General features: G+C 38.9%; 1 protein-coding gene across 2 annotated transcripts; it reads right to left on the bottom strand.

Annotated features, from left to right (window-relative positions):
* Positions 1-212: 212 nt before the first annotated feature.
* XNP (ATRX chromatin remodeler XNP) lies at positions 213-13,715 on the bottom strand. 2 transcript variants are annotated; one of them, XM_067785293.1, is made up of 4 exons: positions 13,478-13,715; positions 10,370-12,453; positions 5,302-6,183; positions 213-1,922 (listed from the first exon to the last, which is right to left on the bottom strand). In XM_067785293.1, the coding sequence occupies exons 2-4, from the start codon at positions 12,324-12,326 to the stop codon at positions 823-825; spliced, it is 3,939 nt and encodes a 1,312-aa protein (XP_067641394.1). In that variant the 5' UTR covers positions 12,327-12,453; positions 13,478-13,715; the 3' UTR covers positions 213-822. The 2 variants fall into 2 exon arrangements, with proteins under 2 accessions (XP_067641394.1, XP_067641401.1); XM_067785300.1 differs by lacking the exon at positions 13,478-13,715 and adding an exon at positions 13,133-13,357.
* Between the last annotated feature and the right edge of the window lie 11,627 nt (positions 13,716-25,342).

Raw genomic sequence — 25,342 nt, forward strand, 5'->3', positions numbered from 1 at the left:
TTGTTTCTAGCCATTCTATAAAAAAAATGTTTTTTTTTTAAATATGATATTTTATTATTAAACAGTGATAAAATGGTATGTGTATTAGACTGGGTCGATTTATTTTAACCAATATCTCGCCATCGATTTTTCGATAGGATTTGGGCTCAGGAAAAAAAGAAAAAAATTTCCACTACACATACCCAAAAAAAATAATTTTCGAGCCAGCGAAATTTCATTTTTTTTTTACTTTTTTTTTGGACTTTGATTTTAAAATTTTTTTTCACGACCTGCTAAAAAATTTGCATTTGAAAAATTTTCATGTATACCCTTCCGCACCGCTAAAGACATTTTTGGGTCGGACAGGGTATAATTCATATGAAATTTGTTTAGTAAGTCATGAAAAAAAAAACTTAAAAATCAAAGTCGAAAAAAGTTGAAAAATTAAATTATACAGGCTCGAAAATTATTTTTTGGGTATGAGTTTTTGGAACTATCCTATCGAAAAATTGAAGGCGCGATATTGGTTAACTTTGGTTCATACAAATCGACACAGGTTAATGTGTATGCATGCGTATTTGTTTGTATGGGCATACTTGTGACAGACAGTTTTTTACAGTACTGCTAAAGAGCAAATGACGAACCAATATTAAAAAAAAATATATATAAACAAAATAAAAAACACTTTGTATGCCATCCAATCCATCCATTCATCCATTTGTCTCTCTCCTTTGTCAACAGCATTATTTTATTTTTTGTTAGGACTTAACCTCCATTATCATTCTCATATGACAAAAGGAAGAAGAAATTTGTTGTTGTTAGTGTGTTCATTAAAGTCACAGTTTAATCAATTTCGTATACCTCATTTTCTTTAAAACCAGGTGCAGGTGTATTTAAAACTGGACCTGCATGGAAACCGACAAGTGCCGGATCTTGTATTGGCTGTCCATTAGCCTCAACCGGTGCTTGGAAATAACCTGCTGCATTTGGATTTTGATTTGCATACAATAATGGGCTCATATACATGCCGCTTGGATGAGCGATTGTAGCATGCAATGCTAGTAGTTCTTTATACATTGTTGGATTATTATTATTCATTTCATTATATAAATGTTGCAGGTATGTAGGTACAAGCTGCAAGGCTTGAGTCTGTGTAATTATAGGATGATCTTTGATAATTTTCATATTCAACAATTGTAATAGTACATCTGAACGGAAACCAAAAATTCGATTGGATGTTACACTACCGGCAGCATTGCCAAATTGTCCACCAAATGCACCACGATCATAAGACATATATTGAGCAGTTTGAACGCTACGCGTTTTTTCTGCTTCATATTCCGCCCAGGCAGCTTTACGCTCAGCATCGCTTAAATTTTCACTCTCTTCATTCTCCAAAAGTGAATCATGTTCATGATATTTAAATATTGTTCCTTCATGTTTACTAAGTAACTCGGCAAATAGACGATCCTTGGGTAAAATTGGTATTTCACGATCAGCTTCGGGTTTTAGTTCATACGTATAAAGTTCTTGAAGATCATTTTGATTGTAATGACGTGAAATTTGTTGTTCATCAATAACCCGTTTAGCCGTTGCCTGTTTAGCAACTTGACGTTCATAAACCTTCTGCTCCATCGTGCCCATGGCTATTAAACGATAAATGTAACAAGGTTTTTCCTGACCAAAACGATAAACACGAAATATGCTTTGAGTATCATGTGAGGGGTTCCAAGAAACATCAAATATTACTACACGATTTGCTGCAACCAAATTAATTCCGAGACCACCAGCACGTGTTGAGATAAGAAATAGGCGTCCGCGTAAGTTATTGACATCGTTAAATTTCTTACACATTGCCTCACGGCTTTCAACAGAACATGAACCGTCTAATCGAAAGTAGTCTACACCTGGCTGCCAAAAACCTTTAAAGTCCCCAACATCACCTAAAATTATTAAATAAAATAGTTAAAATTAATTTTGTTTATTTAATTGTACCTCTTTATTTGACCCAGTAGTGATACAGGGAAGCGCACTTTGAGACAAGGGCTTTTGAGTAAAAATCGTTGTGAATTGCTTATTATCGAAATTTTAAAAGATACCTCAAATTTGGGGCCATTTATACACACAGTTATTGAAATAATGTCGGTATAGGCCCAAAATCCCAAGTTTGCCGTCAAATAATACGGAAACAATTCGGTGGGATGAGGGGAATGACAGGAGTGGGCACAGCGTACTTTTCCAAATTTGTTTATTTTCAATTTATAAGACAAAATATTGTTATATATTCTTAAATTCATTAAAAAAAATTACAAAGTAACTATCAGCAGAGAGCCGAGGACCCCACACTCTTTTTAAAAAAATAAATGCAGTAGTTGTTGATGTAGTTCAATAGGTGCAATCACTTAAAAGTTTTCATCAAAGTTCTCTAACAGGAGTCCAAGGAAACTATCAGTTTAAACAGGTTTGGACCATAGGGATGTTGCTGTTCGAGGCGTAGGTTCCACATTACAATTGAAAAGATGGATGATGTCATGAGGGGACACATCGCATACAGGCCATACATTACGTCTATCGGGGTTGATTCTGGAAAACAAAGAGTTTAACCTGTTACAGTATAGAAAACGAAGTTGGGCCAGAGTGACTTGTCGCTCCGCGTAAACCGGGCACGATCTAGTAAATGTGTTTACAGGTTCTGTGTTGATTGGGCTTAGGGCCTCCTCATGATTTTCGTGATCAAACGGCTGCGTAGGCAGGTGCCAGATATCAACATCTTATTATCTCTTCATATAACTCTTGAAGGCTGGACTGTGTCAAGCAGATGTAACCGCATTTAAAGGCAAAAGATTATTTTATAATATGGTACTTCTGTATGCCAAATTTCATCCAAATCCGTCCAGCCGTTGTGACGTGATTGAACCCAAGGACAAACAACTGGACATCCTGACATCCACATATTAACACCTTCTAGCTCAACAATTCAAGGCGTTTTTATGTAGAAATTAGTTTTTCCATATTTACCATTTTTAAAATGTCTCAGGTCACGTAGGTATGTAGGTTGAACTGGCCGGTCCATGAGGACCTCACATAGACTGATTGAGTCCCGTAGTGTTACCAGAAGTTTGTTTTAACGACCAAACTGAAAAACCCTATCAAAAACCAGGGCCTATGTTATAAAATAACTCCGTCCTCTTGGCAAATACTAGACGCTTCCTAGGACTTAAGCAACTTGATGCTTCTAGATCTGTCAGCTGCATCACTCCTAATAGCTGAAGTCTTAGCCTGGCAAGTGCAGGGCACGAGCACAGAACGTGTTCGATCGTTTCCTCCTCCAACCCGCAATTCCTACATCTGCTATCACTGACCAAGCCTAATTTAAAGGCATGTGACTCCAGAAGGTAGTGTCCAGTCAGAATACCCGTCATGAGCCTACAGTCCGCTCTTTTTAATGATAGAAGCAACTGTGTTAGTCTAAGGTTGAAAGACCGACACATAATCTTCGACACTTTACAGCCCCGCGCTTGAACCCACGCTTTTCCCGCTTGGTCGATCATGAGCACCTCTCGCCTTCGCTTAATCTCACCCAATCTAATTGGGACGTCTACGGAGCAAGCTTCAAGGGATGCGCCCTTTTTAGCTAATTCGTCCGCTTTTCATTCCCATCTATTCCCATATGCCCTTGGACCCAATATAGATGTATGCTTCTCCCTGTCCCGATTCTCTCCAGAGACTGCTTACACTCTAAAACGCATTTAGATGCTGTGCTATGCGAGATTATTGCCTTAATTGCTCCTTGACGGTCAATATAAAAGTTAACACGGTTGCAGCTTAAGCTATTCTCTTCCAGGGTTTCTACTGCTTTGGTTGCGGCTAATATTTCCGCTTGGAAAACGCTACAGTAATCCGGCAGCCTGTAGGATCTGCTTATTTCCGGATCAGCGCAGTATACCACAGACCCTACTCCTTCCACTACTTTGGAACCGTCGGTGTACACATGTATCGCCTCGTCCGCCATTTGCGCACCCTTGCGCGAACCGTCCACCTCTATTGTGGCCTTAAGATCTCCCTCGAAGCGCAGATAGGGAATCATGTAGTCTGTTCGTCTTGTGATTGATGACGCTATACTACTATGGCCATATGGTCGGCGCTCAAGCTGCCCCGAAGCACCGAGCCTGGTTGCGGTCGTTAACGCTTTGTTCTTTGCTACCAGGTCTACAGGTGGGATGTGCAAAATGGCATGCAGTGCAGCCGTCGGGGTTGTTTTCAGGGCTCCCGTAATGCTAAGCATCGATAGTCTGCATACCCCCTCTAATTTCTTGAGGTATGTTGTTTTTTGTGTGGCTTTCCACCAAACAAGAACTCCATAGTATAGAATAGGGCTTACAATCGCTGTAAAAACCCAATGAGAAAGAGAGGGCGATAGGCCCCAAGTACACCCCAGCATTCTTTTACATGCATAGAGTGCCGTTGAGGCCTTCTTGACCCTCTCCTCCACGTTGAGCTTCCATAACAGCTTACTGTCTAGGATGATTCGTAAATATTTTGTGCAAGGTTTCTCCTGTAAGGTCACCCCTCCTATCTTAGGCCTGGTCCAATTTGGGACCTTGTACCTCTTTGTAAACAAGACCATATCCGTCTTCTCCGCATTGACTTTCAATCCGACATTAGATGCCCAGGTATGAATATCGCGAAGCGCCCGATCCATCAAAGAACTAATCGTTGGAAGGCACAAATCTTAATATTCTCCGTAACATCAATTTTAACTTCAAATGTACGTAAATCTCCAAAACTCCACTGAAAGAAACGGCACTTTTTTGGAGCGACCCTGTTATATACATAAGTTTATTTAACATTGGCCGCCGTGGTGTGATGATAGCGTCCCCGCCTGTCATTCCGACGATCCTGGGTTCACGCCCCGGGCAAAGCAACATCAAAATTTTTGGACCAAGTTTTTTCAATTAGAAGACAATCTTTCTAAGCGGTGTCACCCCTCGGCAGTGTTTGGCAAGCACTCCGAGCGTATTTCCGCCATGAAAATCTCTCAGTAAAAATTCATCTGCCTTGCAGATGCCGTTCGAAGTCGACATAAAACAAGTAGGTTCCGTCTAGCCAATCTGCAGGAAAAATTAAACGGAGCACGACGCAAATTAGAGAAGCTCGGCCTAAAATCCCTTCGGAGGTTATCGCGCCTTACATTTATTTATTTTATTTTTTAATATGCGTTACACTCCTCTTAAATGGTAGTTTTTCACACCACTGTTTATGTACTGTTTGGCTTCACCCGAACTTTGTATATCTCACTTGTTTTTGTATTCATTTACTTACCTTCATATTCGTATCCTCTTGTCTTACTGTCTACTAACGACAAAAAATGTTCAATAACATCAATAGATTGCAAAGATTGTGAGAAGACAAGTAACTTGTCGCCAATAATTTCACATTCTTGTAACAAATTCATCAGTATTACCAATTTTGGGGAATGGTTTATATTGTTCAGTTCTTTTTCATCTAAAAAACGTTTCCACCACTCGGATGGATCATCATCAGCGGCTTTCGGTGGTTCTGCTATCATTTCTTCTATGTCTTCTTTTTCTTTATCGGTTAACGGTTTACGGCCTCGTGTACGTGTTGTCGATTTTATGCCACCTCTACTACCGCGTACATTACCACCGCCGCTAACAAACGATTTAGATGAATCAATTGTTGAGTCCGATGCACTATCAGAATCTGCTTCATCGTCGTCATCATCAATAAAGTCTTCCATTGAATCCGATTCGTTAGCCTGCTGACGCTTGCGTATAACTATATCGCTGTTAAATCTTAAATTCATTGGATGTGTCCAAATACGACGTAAATCTTGAAAATCTTGAAATAAACGTGCCCCCTTTCCTCCAATATCGGAACCATTGACTTCACGGTGTGTGGTCATGTAATATTCATATAATTGTTGTTGTAATTCAGAAAGAGTTGTATATACTGTATATTCGTGCTTTGGCGGCAAATACGGTGCCAGCACCGAATAATCGCGCCGCTGAATGCAACCTTCCAACATATTATGTAAAATATGTGATCGATGCTTCATTAGGCGAATATCTCGGTCGGTTGAATCTGTGTATTGACCATTGTTAATAGGATTCACAAAACGATTTAAATACTCTTTGTATGTTCCAAGCAGATTTGGTTTGATAAATTGAATCATACAATAATCTGTAATAAAAAAGTATCAAAAAGGGTTATGGTTTTCAAACGTTATGAAAATTGAACATAGTATGATTTGAGGGGCAAAAGAGGAATGGAAAAGAGAGCTGTGCTTAGAGAAGATGAGGGAAGGGAAGAGGAGAGGAGAAGAGAGAGTAGTGGAGAGGAAAGAAGTGGAGTGGATAGGAAAGGAAAGGAGATATGAGAAGAGGACGACGGTGAAACAACTTTTAAAGAAGCATTAAGTTCTTTTGTGAGCAGCGCGTTTGAGTGCCCTGGATACCGTTAAATTTGGGTAAAATTCATAGTTTGACAAGTTTGTTGCTATATAAAATATGACAAAAAAAGATCAGATGAGATAGTCAAGCAACTTTTGGTGGTAAAGTGGATGTTATACCGGTTTTGAAGGGGCTCTTGGGTGTTCTGTAAACCGATCTATTTTTCTTTTTTGTTACCATGAAGGCATCGACCATTAACATTGATAGCACTCCCCAAGGCCTTCGGGGAGTGTCCTTACCTCTACAACAACATTGTTCATTTATAAAGGATGTATAATATGCTATTAGCTCGCCAGCGGGTTAGGGGGTTAGAATATACCCGCGGTAGGTATGCCTGTCGTAAGAGGCGACTGGTATTTTACCAGATTCAAGGGGTTGTGTGACGCAACCTTTTCAGGTTGCCAGCGCAATATATAGCATCTCCAAACCCAATTGTCAACCTCACCTATCCGTGGCGAATTCTGTTTCATTAACAGCCGAGGCTCTGGCTACCCCGAACTCCTCTAGGATCTAGGGGGTGGGAGGGCGCCTAGAAGGTAGCATGTTATCCCAACAAATCGTCCCCGAGATGGTCAACAACAACAACAACAAAAACAACAATATGCTATTAACAAATTTCCCTGCTATTATGGAGTGTGGAAGATGTGTCCCAACTGCCGGTCAAATAGCCTTTCAGACGATATTTGATGCTTTAATAGTTTTAGGTAGGACATTTGACCTGAATTTTTTATTTGTTTATAATATTTATAATAAATTCTTTTTAAAACCTTGCACTGACTTAATTTTTTTATGTTAAACTACTTATACGTATTTATTTTGTGGTAGAAACACACTCGATGGTGTTTTCCAAATCACTGCCGAGGGGCGACCCCGATTAGAAAAACTTATTTCTAATTAAAAAAAAATTGTTTTAAATTTTTTTTATGTTGTTTTGCCCGGGAATTGAACCCAGGATCTTCGGTTTGGTATGTGGGGCACGGTATCACACTGGCTTATCCGAAAAAAAAAACTTTTTTAGGGCCTCATTCTCTATTACGAAACGAATATTCGTGTCGCCTCAAAGACGAATCGATAGTGTATTTGCACTATGTTAAACGATGGTAACATATCATTTGACTATTGATTTCGCCTTCCTTTTTGACATAAAGTAATAAACGTAAAGGCCGAACGAAAAAGATAAAGAATACCATTGCTAGAGGAAATAATTTGGAGGCAAATCGTTCGTTAAAAAATAAAATTCCGGAGTTAATTTTTATTGCCTGACTTTTATTCTTTTCTCAAAACCAGCGTGTAATTACTGAATTATGCTGAAGAAATTGATATCATCCGCCTGAACACCCGAGCCTTATGTTCTGCTTACTCCGAACTAGAGAAAGAAGCGGAAAAGGTTCATTTCATGCTGAATGAGGACAAAACATAGTACCTGCTGTCATCGAGCGAAACCAACATCACCTCTCAAATCCAGCGAAGAATTACTCTTGCCAATAAATGCTACTTTGGACTAGTTAGGCAATTGAAAAGTCAAGTCCTCTATCGGCAAACAAAAATCATGCTCTACAAGTCACTTATCGTACCCGTCCTGTTATATGGTTCAGAAGGATAAGTTGGACTCACAATCTGCCCACAAAATTGATGTGTTATTCAATCAAATTACTCGGTATGTTTATGGTCTTAAGAGATATGATCACATCTCCAGCTGGAGAAATACACTTTAGGGATGTGATATTATCCAGTACGGTAAAGCCAGAAGCTGTATTTTTCTGTATCGTCTTATGTCAGCAGTCAGGCTTTAGAAAGAAACATTCATGTGAGACAGTTCTTAATTTGGTGATACATGACTGGAAAGAAGAGTTAAATAAAAAAAAAGTGGTTGTTTCAGTCTTCCTAGACCTCAAACGAGCTTTTGAAACAGTGGATAGGGAGATCTTAATCAAAAAAATGGAACGTATTGGTATAACTGGTATAGAACTTGACTGGTTTCGCAGCTATTTGAAGCAGAGGAGACAGAAAACGGTTATAAATACCGTGATGTCTGATGAATTGGAAGTACCCATAGGGTTACCACAAGGCTCAGTTTTGGCACCGATACTGTTCTTAATTTATATTAATGATATAGTTAACGCTATTGAAGGTTGTGAAATTAAACTATTCGCTGATGATGCATTAATAATGATTAGTGAGAATAATATTAATTCTGCACTTTCTAAAATACAACATGAACTGAATAACCTGTATAAATGGTTGTGCGGAAATAGACTGAAACTTAATATAAATAAAACGAAATTTATGATAATAACAAGGAGGAACGTTAATGAGGATATAATTGGTTTAAAAATAAATGATAACAATCTCAAGTTTGAAGAACATATAAACTACACAGTCCAGAAAGTTGCGAAAAAAATTGGGGTTATGCAGAGAACATCCAAATATATTCAAAAAAAGTACAAAATAATTATATATAAGTCCATTATAGAACCGCACTTTGTAAACTGCCCATCTATTCTATTCATTGTGTCAGACAAAGAAATAGATAAACTTCAAAAGATGCAAAACAGATGTATGAGATTTATTCTTAAAAAACCTAGAGATACTCGTACGGCTGATATGCTGAGAAGTTTGAACTGGTTAAGTGTAAAGCAAAAGATTTTTTTTCACGCTATGAAGTTTATATTTAATATTAAAAGTGAAAATGTACCTGAATATCTAAGTAAAAACGTAGTATTAGTTAAGCAAACACATAACATTAATACAAGGAATAAACACAATTTCAAACTGCCTTTATTCAGAACTGAAATAGATCAGCAAAATATTTTTTATAAAGGTCTAAAAAGTTTCAATGAACTGCCTATAGATATAAAAAGTTGTAATGAAATCGGGGCTTTTAAAGCAAAACTTTATGAATATTGTAAAACCTTAGCAATAAGATAGTAAATTGTAATATAATTTAATTTATGAATTAGGCTTTTTTGCCGTAATAAATAAATGAAATGAAATGAAATGTCTTGTAAGTCTCCCTATTTCACGAGGTCTGGGCGTACCAGTGATTTAATTGTCCCTAACTTTAATTTCATAGCATCTGCGAGGTTGCTCTTTGTCTTTATCAGCCTCCGTTAGGGGTAAGCTAAACAAAAGTAATTTCAAGCAAATCTTATTTGCTTATTTCTCAAATTTTAACTTAAATTCTGACCGACCATCTATAGGTTATTAGTGATGGATTATAAGTATTATTACTAATGTTATTATTATTATTACTAATGTTATTATTATTATTACTATTAGTGTTATTATTATTTATACATGTTTATTAATTTATTTACACCTCTGTCTATTGGTTACTTGATATAGTTCTTTAAAATTTTGTTTTTTGTTGTACTATAAAAGACGTTAAGTATCATTGTACTAACTTGTTATTTAAATAAATGAATGCATAAATGATCAGATGAAATGGCTCTGGAAGTCTTCGAGAGAAAAGTTCTTTTAAAGATTTACGGATCTCTGCCAGTTGGCGACGGCGAGACGCAGACGTCAACATAGTCCAGCTAGCTAGCTGGGCCATGTAATGACAATGAAAAATGTTGCTCCGGCTAAGGAGGTATTTTTATCTAAACCCGCCTATAGAAGCAGAGGAAGAGGGCGGCGCCACACCAAAGCACCAGGTGGAAAACGATTTGAATTCCCTTGGTGTGACCAATTGGCGATCATAACCCTTTAAACGGCTAAGCGCCAATTAAGTAAATAAAAAATTGTTTTTTGTCTTAAATCGCGGGGAGTGCTTTTGCGGATATGTTATTGTTAAAGACTTGTGGCAACAAGATATTTTTACTCTACGGAAGCTTTCCAGACAAAGCTGACTGATCTTAGGTTGCGAACCTTTTTTGGTTCAAGATGATGACTGTAAAAAAGTTTTTAATACTTACATTCTTTAAGGTTATTTTGTAGTGGGGTGCCCGTAAGAACGATACGTCTTTTAGTACGCATTCTTGTAACTGCTTTACTGATAGATGTTTTCTCATTTTTTAATAAGTGACCTTCATCACAAACTACCAAATCCGGACCTGGATCGACAAGTGATCGCTGCAATATTTCCCGTTGCTTTTTTCGTAAGCCCTTGGCTTTTTCATTAGCTAATATGCGATACATATCATAACCAATAACACATGCGCCACCTTCTTCAAACCATTCATTCAATTTAAAAATGCGTGTCGGTTTGTCTTTGTATCTTGACATATCGTATACTTCCACATTACGCTTATTAGCAAAATGTATCCACTGCTTGAATTCACGTGCCCAATTATTTAGTGTACTTAATGGAGTTATAATTAAAACTCGTTCAACGCCTGTTTTACTTGAGTTAACCAATAGGGTGTGTGAAAGTGTAACAATTTGTAGTGTTTTTCCCAAACCCATACAATGGGCCAATATACAACCCGAACCAGCTTTATCTTCAGCTTCTTTAATTGTTTCAAAGCAGGCATCCCACATAAATTTAACCCCGGCTACTTGATGTGGTTTCAATTTCTTTAATATGCCTTTATCAACTTGAAGGAGTGGTTTCTTGGTTTTCTCATCAAAATCCAACACTAGTTCAGTGACTTCAACACTTTCGGGTTTCTCATAAATTTGATTGTAAAGCTTTTGTCGTTCCTCAATTCGTTTGCGTCGTTCTTCCTCCTCTTTTGCAGCGCTCTTTGTGCTTACGTCAAGATCCTTGCTTTTTATTATTTTACGGATTTGTTTACGTTTGCTTTTATTTTTCTCATCATCGTCATCATCAGAACCAGCGTCAGACTCTGCGTTTTTTTTACCTTTTTTCTTTTGCTTTTCGTCACCGTAGTCATCGTCATCATCATCGTCATCATCATCGTCATCATCACTGCTCTGGGTACGCCGTACGCGTCCACGTTTCTTAGCGGATGGTTTGGGTGCAAAGTCAGAATCATCATCACTACTTTTTTTCCTTTTATTGAATACGCGTTTTTTGCGTGCTGGTATTATTTCACTATCACTGCTTTTAGCATCCGAATCGTCATCAGAAATCTCAATTTCCCTGCTCACGGACTCTGAATCATCTGAATCGGATTGCATATTTCTTTTTTTAGATGTTAACGATTTTTTTGTTGTATCTGGATTTTTGCTGTTGTTTCGATCGCGATTAGCTGAATTTCTTATTGAATCATCCCTACCATTCAATTTATTAGAACTTGTGATTAAAGGTTCAGAGATATTTGTGGTTTTGGATGTGGTCGGAAAGGGTGTGCGTTTTATGCGCACAGTGCACCGTCTGATGCGGAATTGATCTTTCAAATTAACTGAACGATTTGATTTTCCTGCGACCGTGTATTCCTCTCTTTTTGACGAAGTTGAGGATTTCTTAGTTTTTGGTGGTGCTCTGAAGGTTACTTCGTCCTTTTCACTTCCCTCGCCTTCACTGTCCGATAATTCAATGAGCGTACAATTATTACGGTTCTTACGTTCTGGTAAACGTCTTGTTTGGGTTTCCGATATTGGGTTTAAATTTTGTTTAATTTTATCGGCGAATGGTTTTTCCAACAATTTTTCTAATGGTACAACACGTAATTTAAATTCACTTACTTTTTTTTGCACACACAGGGAGTTTTCCTCTGGTTTAGGGTTTACTTCCGTAGAGCCAATGGATGGGAATTCACTATTTTCGTCAATGTTTGTTGCGCTATTGTTTTTGTCATTGCTACTAGAACAAGGATCAACTTTGTCTCTATTATTAAAAAGAGGTGGTGATTTTATAGTTTTAGGGTTAATATCCTTTTCTTTATTATTGCCAATATTGTCGGATTGTTGATTGTTGTCTTCACCTGAATTTGCATCAGAATCCGACTGCGCTTTTTCGTGGCCCATAGATGCAATTTCAAGAACCAATAATATATTATTTTGTTACTGGTGGTCCTTAAGTGGTGATATTATAATTTATATCTTTTCCTAAGAGCGCACATTAATTAAGTTTAATAAAATCGTTCAGTATAGCCTAAAATGAAAAAGAAAACTTAATTACATATATAGGAAAATTAGTTAAATTTAGATTTTAACAATTCCTGGTAACGTTTTACAAGACGGTGCACCATCTAATTTGTATCGAAAATTATCAACAGTGGTATCAAAAGACACGTCTCGACATCCGTTTTAAGAATCCGAAGCGGAAATAAAAATTTTTTTGTCGAAAGTTATTCACAAAAAACCGTAAAATGACCCCGAGAGGGTCCGAAATATGGGCCCGATCCAGTTTTTTTTTTTTTTTGTATAGAACACCTTTCTGCTTTGGCGGCATTCGGCCGCGCTTATAAGAGATTACCCTGGGTGGGACCGACACCGGTTTGGGGATCAAAACTAAATGCGCGCAGAACACCTTTCTGCATTAGTGTGTGTGTGTGTGTACAACACATCTGACAAAAACAACAATCACATGAAAATTAGAACCCATTTTTTGCTTATGACAGAAATAAAAATTTTAATTTTCCCTTCTGGATTATAAAAACGGAGGCCAAGACGCGTTTTTTGATACCGACTTTGATAATTTTTCATAAAAATTAGGTGGTGCACCGTCTTGTAAAACGTTACCCAACTCGTTAATACATATTATTGATATATGAAAACATTAATTGTATACAAGAAATATGTAGCAGATAATATACACAATTATCACTCACAAAACTACTCAGCACCAAAAACTATTTTGTTGTTTTTCTTTTTGACCTCTTTATGGTCGTTGTCGTCCTTCTATTTTTGCTTTTCAAGCTATCTATTTTTCATATTTGTTTTTTTTTTATTTTGCATTTTTCATATACAGCGCTATATTTCTCAATAAAAAAAAATTTGATGTCCTAACATATCCGTAACTTTTTCTATGTGCATCAACTTCTGCAAGAAGTTTTCCAATGTGAAACCGTATCTTCTTTTACTATGCCGTCGCGGAAAAAGGAGGCTTAAGCTATTTTTTACTTTTCATTTTTAATTACCTGAAAGTATGCGAAAATTATATATATTTTTCTTACCAGATACAATTATAGTTTGTAACGTTTAAGCCACAAAACTTTTCCGTGTTCACTGAATCGTTAAATTTCTTCTTACATTCCGTATACTTTGTTTCCATAAAATTATATTAAAGGGATCTTTCCCCGATAGAATATTTTTTATATATTACGGTTTTTTTTCTAATATCCCTCCTTAAAAGCACACAAATCGCTAAACGCCGCTAAAAATCGGAATTTGTAACTTTTTCAGGCAGGTATACACATAGATCAAATCACAGATGTGTTTAATGAGTAGAAATCAGATGAGCGTTCACACGTCCATTGAATCAATTACCTCGTATACATAATTAAAGCAGCGCATTGTCGCATATTAATTTATTACGGTCCAAAACACAAAAACCATCGATGTTATTTAAGGCACGAAAAACAAGGAACTAGCAACGTGTTCTCAGAAAACTTGTCTGCCCCAAACGAAATAAGAATGTGTGTAAAAGTCGGGCGGGTACCGTGGTGTGTTAGTGTGCTCCGCCTTCAAAAAAAACTCATACGGCTTTTATCCGTGGGTTTTCTTGTTTACAGTTGTATGAGAGCTACCGAAATTGAATTTGCTGCGTGAAAACCTAACTCGATTTCCAATATTTGTTCTGCGTGACATTTAGATTTGACGTTTGCATACATGTTTTACATTATCGCAACGCATACTTATTTCTGTTAGGGCAAAAAACGCCGGATGTTTGCGTGTGCTAAAAAAACGCAGTGCGGTTTTATCAGGTTGGCATCAATGAACTGCAAAAATCGAACACAACAACGTTCGATCACATTCGGCAACATGATCGTGTTCAATGACCCAACTTGCTTAAACGAATATAATCGACATTGATTTAAAATCAACCAAGTTATTGCATGCGTGAATATAATCAATTCAGGCCTTACGTCGCGGCGACAAGCTACATATAAATATACATATAAACATTGCTTACGATTCTGTTTGTTTGCCGAACTGAACGATACTAATTCTCGTGCTTTGATTTTATTCTCGGCTGGCCTTCGTTTGATCAATACAATCGTACGCAAAACCTGTTCGGTTATTCGATCGCAATCATTCTAACAGAGTCGTGTAAAGACAGATGCTGAGTTTATTCAATTATGAGTTTATTAAATATGAGTTTATTCGCATGATTAAATGTGAATGCAAGTTTTTGTGTTTGATTAAATCAAGAAAATTGTGATTTTTGCAGTTCTCTGGTTGGCATGTTATAAGGGCGAATTAATGGTGACTTATAACCATAAAGCCAAAACCAGATAAAACAGCTGATCGAACCTACCTTTTATACTGTTTTCACACAGACGGCTTATTGAATAATAAAGGCAGTTTTCTACATTAAGACGCTACTTAAGCTCAATCTTCCCTACAAAATTCGAATCTATAATTATTTCATTATTAGCTAATCGAATGCCTAATGAAGTCAAAAGAACAATGCAACTCTGTTGGCAGCGTACCGCTTCCGTTTCCGCTTCTTAGTTTTTGGTGTGTTCAGTGCTTAAAAATGACATTTGTCAAAGTAAATGTCATTGTCTACATGACGGAACGATACAAGGTGGCCGCATCGAACAGCTGATTATAACCTTTTTTATTTGATTTGATACATCAACTACCGGCGCAGTACGATTTTGACATTTGTCCATCGAATTTACAAGTACACGGAATTTTTTTATGTTTGTAGGTATGTCACCATGCTGCCACCTTGTATCGTTCCGCCATGATTGTCTGTCATATAGCATTGTCATTTTATTCGCTTGACATTTCATCATTCATACTAATCGAGCAGTTACTTCTGTGTGAAAGCAAAAAATTTACGATTTCTTTAGAAGGTGAAATGAGATCATTAAGTATCTGTGTGAAAACAGTATTAAGGGCCCATTACTGATACTTAGCATAGACTTGACTTGGCTTGAGAACTGTCACTTACAGTTCTGTTAAATGAACATTGCATGTTACTGATTACTCAAAACTTAGCAACACTTAACTTGATTTAGAAGTCTGTTGAATTTTGATTTTCTATGTAAGTTCTAAGTGACGTTTACATTTTGAGATGCCATTTGTTTGTTTCCATTTCATTTTGACATTTTGTCATACAAATTGACATTTATTTAAAAATAAATTTCAACGCTGATTATGATACCAGGTTGTATGCGCCAAGTGGAGTATAATCGTGGCTAAGTTGCCAAGTTTACGCCAAGTCAAGTCAAGTCTATGCTAAGTATCAGTAATGGGGGCTTTAAGCTGGAGATATTGGTGCGTTATCGGTAACCGTATCGGTAACCTGATAACAGCTGATTCGACCAACCTTATGAGAATCAATGCAATCGATTATTGGTGCCGCTAAGACGGCCCATACATGACACAAAAGCCATGCGCAAATATAAAACGACGGAATTTGTGCAAATGAAAATTTTGACATACACGGCTCAAAAACACTGCGCAATATTCATTTTTAATGTAGCGCAAGAAATGAAACATGTGTTTTAATTGTATAAAAAAGCCACTAATTGTATAAAAAAACACTATTTATTTTCCACAGTGGTGGTAATTCACAGTATAAGTCAAAAAACTCGCACCAGAAGCGTTTATTTTCCATTGTATTTATAATTTTTATATTTTAGTTGCAAGACTAGCTCAACTCATTGCAGCACTGCGCAATATTCATTTTTCAACTAGCGCACCAAATGAAACATGTGTTCTAATTGTATAAAAAATTATTATGTATTATTGAATTTGTGTGAATTCCTGTTACAAGCTAGAGATGGTCCTTACGCCTTCGATATTAACATTTTTAAGCAATAATTACTGATGTTATCTAATCTAATCTAATCTAATATCTAATATATATTATAAATGGCAAAGTTTGGATGTTAAGATGTTTGGATGTTTGGATGTTTAGATGTTTGGATGTTTGGATGTTTGGATGTTTGGATGTTTGTCCAGACGTTTGTCTTTGTGACTCAATAACGCAAGAACGGCTAGATCGATTTGGATGAAATTTTGCACACATATAGCCAATAGTCTAGAAGGATCTACTAGCTATATATTTTTTAAAAGGGGCGCGGTCCCCGCCACCTAGGAACAGTTATAATTTAATTATTATATTTTTTCGTCTTTGCGACTGAATCACGCCAGAATGGCTACACGGATTTTGATGAAATTTGGGACACAGAGAGTAGTCTACTAGCGAAATTTTTTTCGAACATGGAAAGAGGGGTGGGGGTCCCACGACCCGAGAAATTATTTTTCATAATTTTTACACATTATAACTTTACGTATACTGGCCTTCACCAATATCACAGACTCAAGGGGTCAAATAAGTCGAGGGCTTACAAAGTAAGCAGTGACACCCTCCGCCCGCCCCTTTATCTCCCCTCTGGTGTAAAATCCATAAATTGTTATAACTCAATCTAAATTTTCTCCTAAATCAATAGTTTTTGGTATCTGGTACATACAGAACGAGATCTAGACAATTTTGGAGGAACGATCAGTGGTCCTCTCCTCTACTCCCGCCATCCGCCCTCCATCAATTGTTTTTATTAGCACGCTTTTATTAGCTTTACCTGTATGTTTCTATCTAACTTTTTATTCGCTCCAATGCGCCTGCTGCCTTATTAACATGGTTTTATAATTAGCTTCACCTTATTCGTAATCCCGTAAGGGCCATATCGAGACCCTTCCGGGATCATTTCTGGATGGTTTTCGGGATCGGTCCGGGATTACGCCGGGGTAATTTCGGGACTTTTTCGGGACTATTTCGGGATCATTTTGGGACCCTTCCGGGATCATTTCTGTATAGTTTACGGGATCCGTCCGGGATCCCGTCGGGGTTATTTTGGAACATTTTCGGGACTATTCCGGAATCATTTCGGGACTATTTCGCGATCATTTGGGGACCCTTCCGGCATCATTTCTGGATGGTTTTCGGGATCCGTGCGGGATCTCGTCGGGGTCATATGGGGACTTTTTCGGGATCATTTGAGGGCTCTTCCGGCATCATTTCTGGATGGTTTTCGGGATCCGTCCGGGATATCGTCGGGGTCATTTGGGGACTTTTTCGGGATCATTTGGGGGCTCTTCCGGCATCATTTCTGGATGGTTTTCGGGATCTGTCCGGGATCTCGTCGGGGTCATTTGGGGACTTTTTCGGGATCATTTTGGGGCTCATCCGGCATCATTTCTGGATGGTTTTCGGGATCCGTCCGGGATCCCGTCGGGGTCATTTCGGGACTTTTTCGCGACTAATACGGGATCATTTGGGAACCCTTTCGGCATCATTTCTGGATGGTTTTCGGGATCCGTCCGGGATCCCGTCGGGGTCATTTCGGGACTTTTTCGCGACTAATACGGGATCATTTGGGAACCCTTTCGGCATCATTTCTGGATGGTTTTCGGGATCCGTCCGGGATCCCATTAGGGTAATTTCGGGCCTATTAGGGGATCATTTGGGAACCTTTCCGGCATCATTTCTGGATAATTTTCGGGATCCGTCCGGGATGCCGACGAGGTCATTTCGGGACTATTTCGGGATCATTTGGGATACCTACCGGCATCATTTCTGGATGGTTTTTGGGATTCGTCCGGGATCCCGTCGTGGTCCTTTCGGGACTTTTTTTCGACTAATACGGGATCATTTGCGGACCCTTTCGGCATCATTTCTGGATAGTTGTCGGGATCCCGTCACGGTCATTTCCGGGACTATTAGGGGATCATTTGAGGACCTTTCCGGCATCATTTCTGTATTGTTTTCGGAATCCTTTCGGGATCCCGTCAGGGTCATTTTGGGACTTTTTTGGGGCTAATACGGGATCATTTGGGGATCCTCTAGGGGTCGTTTCGTGACTTTTTCTGTTTTATTTCGGGATCATTTGGGGACCCTTCCGGCATAATTTCTTGATGGTTTGCCGGATCCATCAGGGTCATTTCGGGACCATTTTGGGATCATTTGGGGACCCTTCCGAGATCATTTCTGGATCCCTCCGGGATGCCGTAGGAGCCATTTCGGAATTTTTTGTTCCTTTTCCGGGATAGTTTTTGGACCCTTCCGGGATGATTTCTGATCTGTGCGGGATCCCATCTGGGTCATTTCCGGACTATTTCGGGATCATTTTGGGATCCTTCCGGAATCATTTCTGTATGGTTTTCGCAATCCGTCGTTGATTCCCTCGGAGCCATTTCGGAACCTTTTCTGGAGCATGTCGGGGTCATTTGGGGACTTTTTCGGGATCATTTGGGGCTCTTCCCGCATCATTTCTGGATGGTTTTCGGGATCCGTGCGGGATCTCGTCGGGGTCATTTGGGGACTTTTTCGGGATCATTTGGGGGCTCTTCCGGCATCATTTCTGGATGGTTTTCGGGATCCGTCCGGGATATCGTCGGGGTCATTTGGGGACTTTTTCGGGATCATTTGCGGGCTCTTCCGGCATCATTTCTGGATGGTTTTCGGGATCCGTCCGGGATCCCATCAGGGTAATTTCGGGACTATTAGGGGATCATTTGTGGACCTTTCCGGCATCATTTCTGGATAATTTTCGGTATCCGTCCGGGATGCCGACGAGGTCATTTCGGGATTATTTCGGGATCATTTGGGATACCTACCGGCATCATTTCTGGATGGTTTTTGGGATTCGTCCGGGATCCCGTCGGGGTCATTTCGGGACTTTTTCTCGACTAATATGGGATCATTTGCGGACCCTTTCGGCATAATTTCTGGATAGTTGTCGGGATCCGTTCGGGATCCCGTCACGGTCATTTCGGAACTATTAGGGGATCATTTGAGGACCTTTCCGGCATCATTTCTGGATAGTTTTTGGAATCCTTTCGGGATCCCGTCAGGGTCATTTTGGGGCTTTTTTGGGATCATTTAAGGATGGCTTTCAGGATTCGTCCGGGAACCCGTCAGGGTAATTTCTGGACTTTTCCGAGACTATTTCGGGATCATTTTGGGACCTTCCCAAGATCATTTCTGGATGGATTTCGGGATTTGTCCGGGATGCCCTCAGGGTCATTTTGGGACTATTAGGTGAGCATTTGAGGACCGTTCCGGTATCACTTCTGGATGGTTTTCGGTATCCGTTCAGATTCCCGTCGGAATAATTGCGGGACTTTTTCGGGATCATTGGGGTCCCTTCCGATATCATTTCTGGATGGTTTTTGGGATTCGTCCGGCATCCCGTCGGGGTCATTTCGGAACTTTTTCTCGACTAATACGGGATCATTTGCGGGCCCTTTCGGTATCATTTCTGGATAGTTGTCGGGATTCGTTCAGGATCCCGTCAGGGTCTTTTCGGAACTATTGGGAGATCATTTGAGGACCTTTCCGGCATCATTTCTGGTTAGTTTTCGTGATCCTTTCCGGGTCCCATCAGGGTCATTACGGGACTTTTTCGGCATCATTTAAGATTGGTTTTCAGGATTCGTCCGGGATCCGTCAGGGTAATTTCTGGACTTTTCCCAGACTATTTCGGGATAATTTTGGGACCCTCCCAAGATCATTTCTGGATGGATTTCGGGATCTGTCCGGGATGCCGTCAGGGTCATTTTGGGTCTATTAGGTGATCATTTGAGGACCTTTTCGGCATCACTTCTGGATGGTTTTCGGTATCCGCTCAGGATCCCGTCGGAATTATTGCGGGACTTTTTCGGGATCATTTGGTGTCCCTTCCGGCATCATTTCTGGATGGTTTTTGGGATTCGTCCGGCATCCCGTCGGGTTCATTTCGGGACTTTTTCTCGACTAATACGGGATCATTTGCGGGCCCTTTCGGCATCATTTCTAGATAGTTGTCGGGATCCGTTCGGGATCCCGTCAGGGTCTTTTCGGAACTATTAGGTGATCATTTGAGGACATTTCCGGCATCATTTCTGGATAGTTTTCGGGATCCTTTCGGGGTCCAGTCAGGGTAATTTCGGGACTTTTTCGGGATCATTTAGAGATGGCTTTCAGGATTCGTCCGGGAACCCGTCAGGGTAATTTCTGAACTTTTCCGAGACTATTTCGGGATAATTTTGGGACCTTCCCAAGATCATTTCTGGATGGATTTTGGGATCAGTCCGGGATGCCGTAAGGGTCATTTTGCTATTAGGTGATCATTTGAGGACCTTTCCGGCATCACTTCTGGATGGTTGTCGGTATCCGATCAGGATCCCCTCGGAATCATTGCGGGAATTTTTCGGGATCATTTGGGGTCCCTCCCAAGATCATTTCTGGATGGATTTCGGGATCTGTCCGGGATCCCGTCAGGGTCATTTAGGGGTGCGTTCGAGATCCCGTCAGGGTCATTTCGGGACTTCTTCGGGACTATATCGGGATCATTTCTGGATGGTTTATGGGATCCGTCCATGACCCCTTAAGGGTAATTTCGGGACTATTAGGTGATCATTTGAGGACCTTTCCGGCATCACTTCTGGATGATTTTCGGTATCCGTTCGGGATCCCGTCGGAATCAATGCGGGACTTTTACGGAATCATTTGGGATTCCTTCCGGCATCATTTCTGGATGGTTTTCGGGATTTGTCCGGGATCCCGTCGGGGTTATTTCGGGACCTTTTCGGGGCTAATACGGGATCATTTGGGGATCCTCTAGGGGTCGTTTCGTGACTTTTTCTGTATTATTTCGGGATCATTTTGGGACCCTTTCGGCATAATTTCTTGATGGTTTGCCGGATCCATCAGGGTCATTTCGGGACCATTTTGGGATCATTTGGGGACCCTTCCGAGATCATTTCTGGATCCGTCCGGGATGCCGTAGGAGCCATTTCGGGATTTTTTGTTACTTTTCCGGGATAGTTTTTGCACCCTTCCGGGATAATTTCTGGATCTGTGCGGGATCCCATCTGGGTCAATTCCGGACTATTTCGGGATCATTTTGGAATCCTTCCGGAATCATTTCTGTATGGTTTTCGCGATCCATCGTGGATCCCCTCGGAGCCATTTCGGAACTTTTTCTGTAGTTAGTCGGGATAATTTAGGGACCCTTCCTGAATATTTTCTGGATGGTTTTTGAGATCCGCCCGGGAGCCCGTCAGGGTCATTTCGCAACCTTTTCGGGATCATTTTGGAACACCTTCAGGGATCATTTCTGTGTGGTTCTCTGGATACGTCTAGAATAGTGTCGCTCTCATTTCGGGTTTTTTTGGGACTATTCGGGGAACTTTTGGAGACCCTTTCGGGGCATTTCTGGATGGTTTTCGGGATCCGTCCGCGATAGCGTTGGCGTCATTTCGTAGCTTTTTCTGGATAATTTCGGGATCATTTGGGATCCTATCAGGTTATCAGCTCATTTAGTTCTTTTTTTTACTCAATTACAAAAATAAAATGCATTAGACAGAAAACAAAATTTTAAACAGATAATAAGCAGGCTAACGCGAATAGCCCATATATTTAAAATTTTCCTTGCGGACGGGGCCGCGGGTAAAGGCTAGTATTATCATAAACCACAGGTAAACTGTGTAAGATTCACCACACACGAAGAAAAAAGCATGTGCAATATTTGCAGACATGCGTAAATAGCAAAATCGTTTTGGTTTAGCGCAGTTCTCTGCGCAACCAGTGCAAATACCAGGCAAATCCTTGTGCAAATTGGTAATTGGCACAAGGATAATTGAGCCGTGTAATTGGCGTATAAGGTCGTAACCGTATCGTAGCCAACCAATTGGGTTTTGGTTTCCGTCGTAACGATAAACAGCTGATTACGTTAGGGATACGGATACAGCAATACCACATACGGCACCAATGACTCCGGCTTTATGGAAATCAATGTAATCGATTAATGGTGACATACCATAACGCTAACGCCATAATTATATCATAGCCAAACAATTGGTTTTGGGTTTCTCGCCATATCCAAAACCTAAAAATATTTGAGTTGGTGAATTTAATAACTTTTTGTAGATTTTATTAATTGTTTTGGTTACGACTAAGAGACTATTTTTTTGTGGAATATATTTGTAATTTTTTGCGCTTTCTTCATTTTTATGAAATTTTCACGATTTTTAGGTTAAGGCACCATTAATCGATCACATTGGAGATGGTTATGGATGGGTATGGCTACGACCACTAATCACACACAGGGTGGTTACGACTATGGCGTTAGGGTTAAGTAAGTTTAATTTGCCCGTTTAAGCGTCTCGTTTTCCAAAAGCATATATGACACTACTTTATTTTTGCTTGGATTCCAAACTAAAAAACTGAGGAAACTTTATCGGAACTTCAAAACACAAAAACAATTTCTATAATGAAAAAGAGAGACCACTATTCCCCCATAATTAGTGAGTTTGGCATGTTTTTGTTTATGTTTTACATTCTATTTTTACATTAACATTTTTAACAATAAAAACAATGCAAATAACACGCTAAAATTATTTCGGTCTCTAATGCTTCACTTTTTTCACAAGAAAGTTAATTTTAATTGTGTTTTTATGCACCAAATTTTAAAACAAAAAACAAAATTTTCATATGGCAGAAAAAATAAAGAAAAAACGGCCGAATGTCAAAAAAACCTATCGAAAAACAAACTGGATCGTTTGTTTTTAATGAACTAGGTTGTATTTTTCTTGTATTTCGTAAGTTTTTTGGAATATAGTTTACACACTTACACCAGTACTGAAGCCGTATTAGGATGGAGTGCGACAAAAAATTTAAAATAAAATAAAAGAAAAAATACACGAAAATATAGTGTCATATAGGCAAAACAGAATGAGACTGCAAATTACTAGATTTCCTTATCCTCGTATTCCAATGAAACGTGAACCAGATACGGATAGAGATTTAACATGCAAATGCAACAACAATGTGACCATATGGTTCTATGTTAAATCTCTATCCGTATCTGGTCATGTTTCGTTGGAACACGAGGTATATACATTTTTCCCATTGATAGACGGTGATTTTAGAGATGCAGATTTTTTCCATTGACGAAGAACAACCTCAATTATATAGTTGGCTCATCTCGTAGTCTTTGAAAAACTACTGGACAAATTTATTAAATACCATTTATGGAAATGCAGACCTAAAGCTTAAGCACATTCTTATTACTGATTTGCCAAAAGTTTAGTTCAGGCTCGCTGAAAGTTCTTTCATTTCTGTAATTTTTAACGTTGTCATAGCTTTATTACCGTAAACCTAGCAGTTTCTTGTCCGTTCGAAAAGGCAATTATATGGAAATCTATATATATATATTTCGATTAGGTTATTCCGTTATGGATTACCGTTAAGTGAAAAAAATACTTCTGAGCTCTGCTCAGCTGAAGCTACAAACATTTTCCAAAGATTTTAATGTTGCTTTTCTTGTTCCTACGTTGAAACCTTTGATGTCACAGGCAAGCACGCTCCCACCACATTACGTCGGCCTGCTCACCAATCAACTTACATTTTAAATTTAGCCAACGATCTCTTAAGCCAAGGTTTATTCAAATTCACCTGTTCCAGCTCTGGGCCCGATTCACTATCTATGAGTTCTAAAGTGTACACAAGAAATTGTGTAAACTTTGAAATTCTGATTCTGTAAAGTAAAACTGTGAACAAGAAAAATCACTGATAAAAACTTCGTGAGTTTTATTGGCAACCAGTGTACATTATTGTACTGCGATATTTAAAACTCAAACGCACTGTTGCAGAATAACCATTTTCATTTCATGGCGTCTGATAAACATTTTCTCACTGACATATCGCACACTAACTAGAAAAGAGTCACAACTTGAAAAATGTAAAAAAATGTAAAAAAGGCACTAATTGTATAAAAAAAAACACTATTTATTTTCCACAGTGCTGGTAATTCACAGTATAAGTCAAAAAACTCGCACCAGAAGCGTTTATTTTCCATTGTATTTATAATTTTTATATTTTAGTTGCAAGACTAGCTCAACTAATTGCAGCACTGCGCAATATTCATTTTTCAACTAGCGCACCAAATGAAACATGTGTTCTAATTGTATAAAAAATTATTATGTATTATTGAATTTGTGTGAATTCCTGTTACAAGCTAGAGATGGTCCTTACGCCTTCGATATTAACATTTTTAAGCAATAATTACTGATGTTATATTATCAGAAACCACAGGTAATTGTGTAAGATTCACCACACACGAAGAAAAAAGCATGTGCAATATTTGCAGACATGCGTAAATATCAAAATCGTTTTCATTTTAGCGCAGTTCTCTGCGCAACCAGTGCACATACCAGGCAAATCCTTGTGCAAATTGGTAATTGGCACAAGGATACTTGAGCCGTGTAATTGGTGTATATGGTCGTAACCGTATCGTAGCCAACCAATTGGGTTTTGGTTTACCGTCGTAACGATAAACAGCTGATTACGTTAGGGATACGGATACAGCGATACCACATACGGCACCAATGACTCCGGCTTTATGGAAATCAATGTAATCGATTAATGGTGACATACCATAACGCTAACGCCATAATTATATCATAGCCAAACAATTGGTATTGGGTTTCTCGCCATATCCAAAACCTAAAAATATTTGAGTTGTTGAATTTAATAACTTTTTGTAGATTTTATTAATTGTTTTGGTTACGACTAAGAGACTATTTTTTTGTGGAATATATTTGTAATTTTTTGCGCTTTCTTTATTTTTATGAAATTTTCACGATTTTTAGGTTAAGGCACCATTAATCGATCACATTGGAGATGGTTATGGGTGGGTATGGCTACGACCACAAATCACACACAGGGTGGTTACGACTATGGCGTTAGGGTTAAGAAAGTTTAATTGGCCCGTTTAAGCGTCTCGTTTTCCAAAAGCATATATGACACTACTTTATTTTTGCTTGGATTCCAAACTAAAAAAACTGAGGAAACTTTATCGGAACTTCAAAACACAAAA

Source organism: Eurosta solidaginis, chromosome 1, assembly GCF_040869045.1.
Source record: "Eurosta solidaginis isolate ZX-2024a chromosome 1, ASM4086904v1, whole genome shotgun sequence".
Lineage (NCBI taxonomy): Eukaryota > Metazoa > Arthropoda > Insecta > Diptera > Tephritidae > Eurosta > Eurosta solidaginis.

Excerpts from the sequence above, each read along its gene's own strand:
- XNP (XM_067785293.1), bottom strand. The coding sequence starts at position 12,326 with ATGGGCCACGAAAAAGCGCAGTCGGATTCTGATGCAAATTCAGGTGAA. Across the intron at positions 6,184-10,369 it reads ACAAAATAACCTTAAAGAAT|ATTATTGTATGATTCAATTT; the intron begins GTAAGTATTAAA and ends TTTTTATTACAG. Across the intron at positions 1,923-5,301 it reads AAGAGGATACGAATATGAAG|GTGATGTTGGGGACTTTAAA; the intron begins GTAAGTAAATGA and ends TAATAATTTTAG.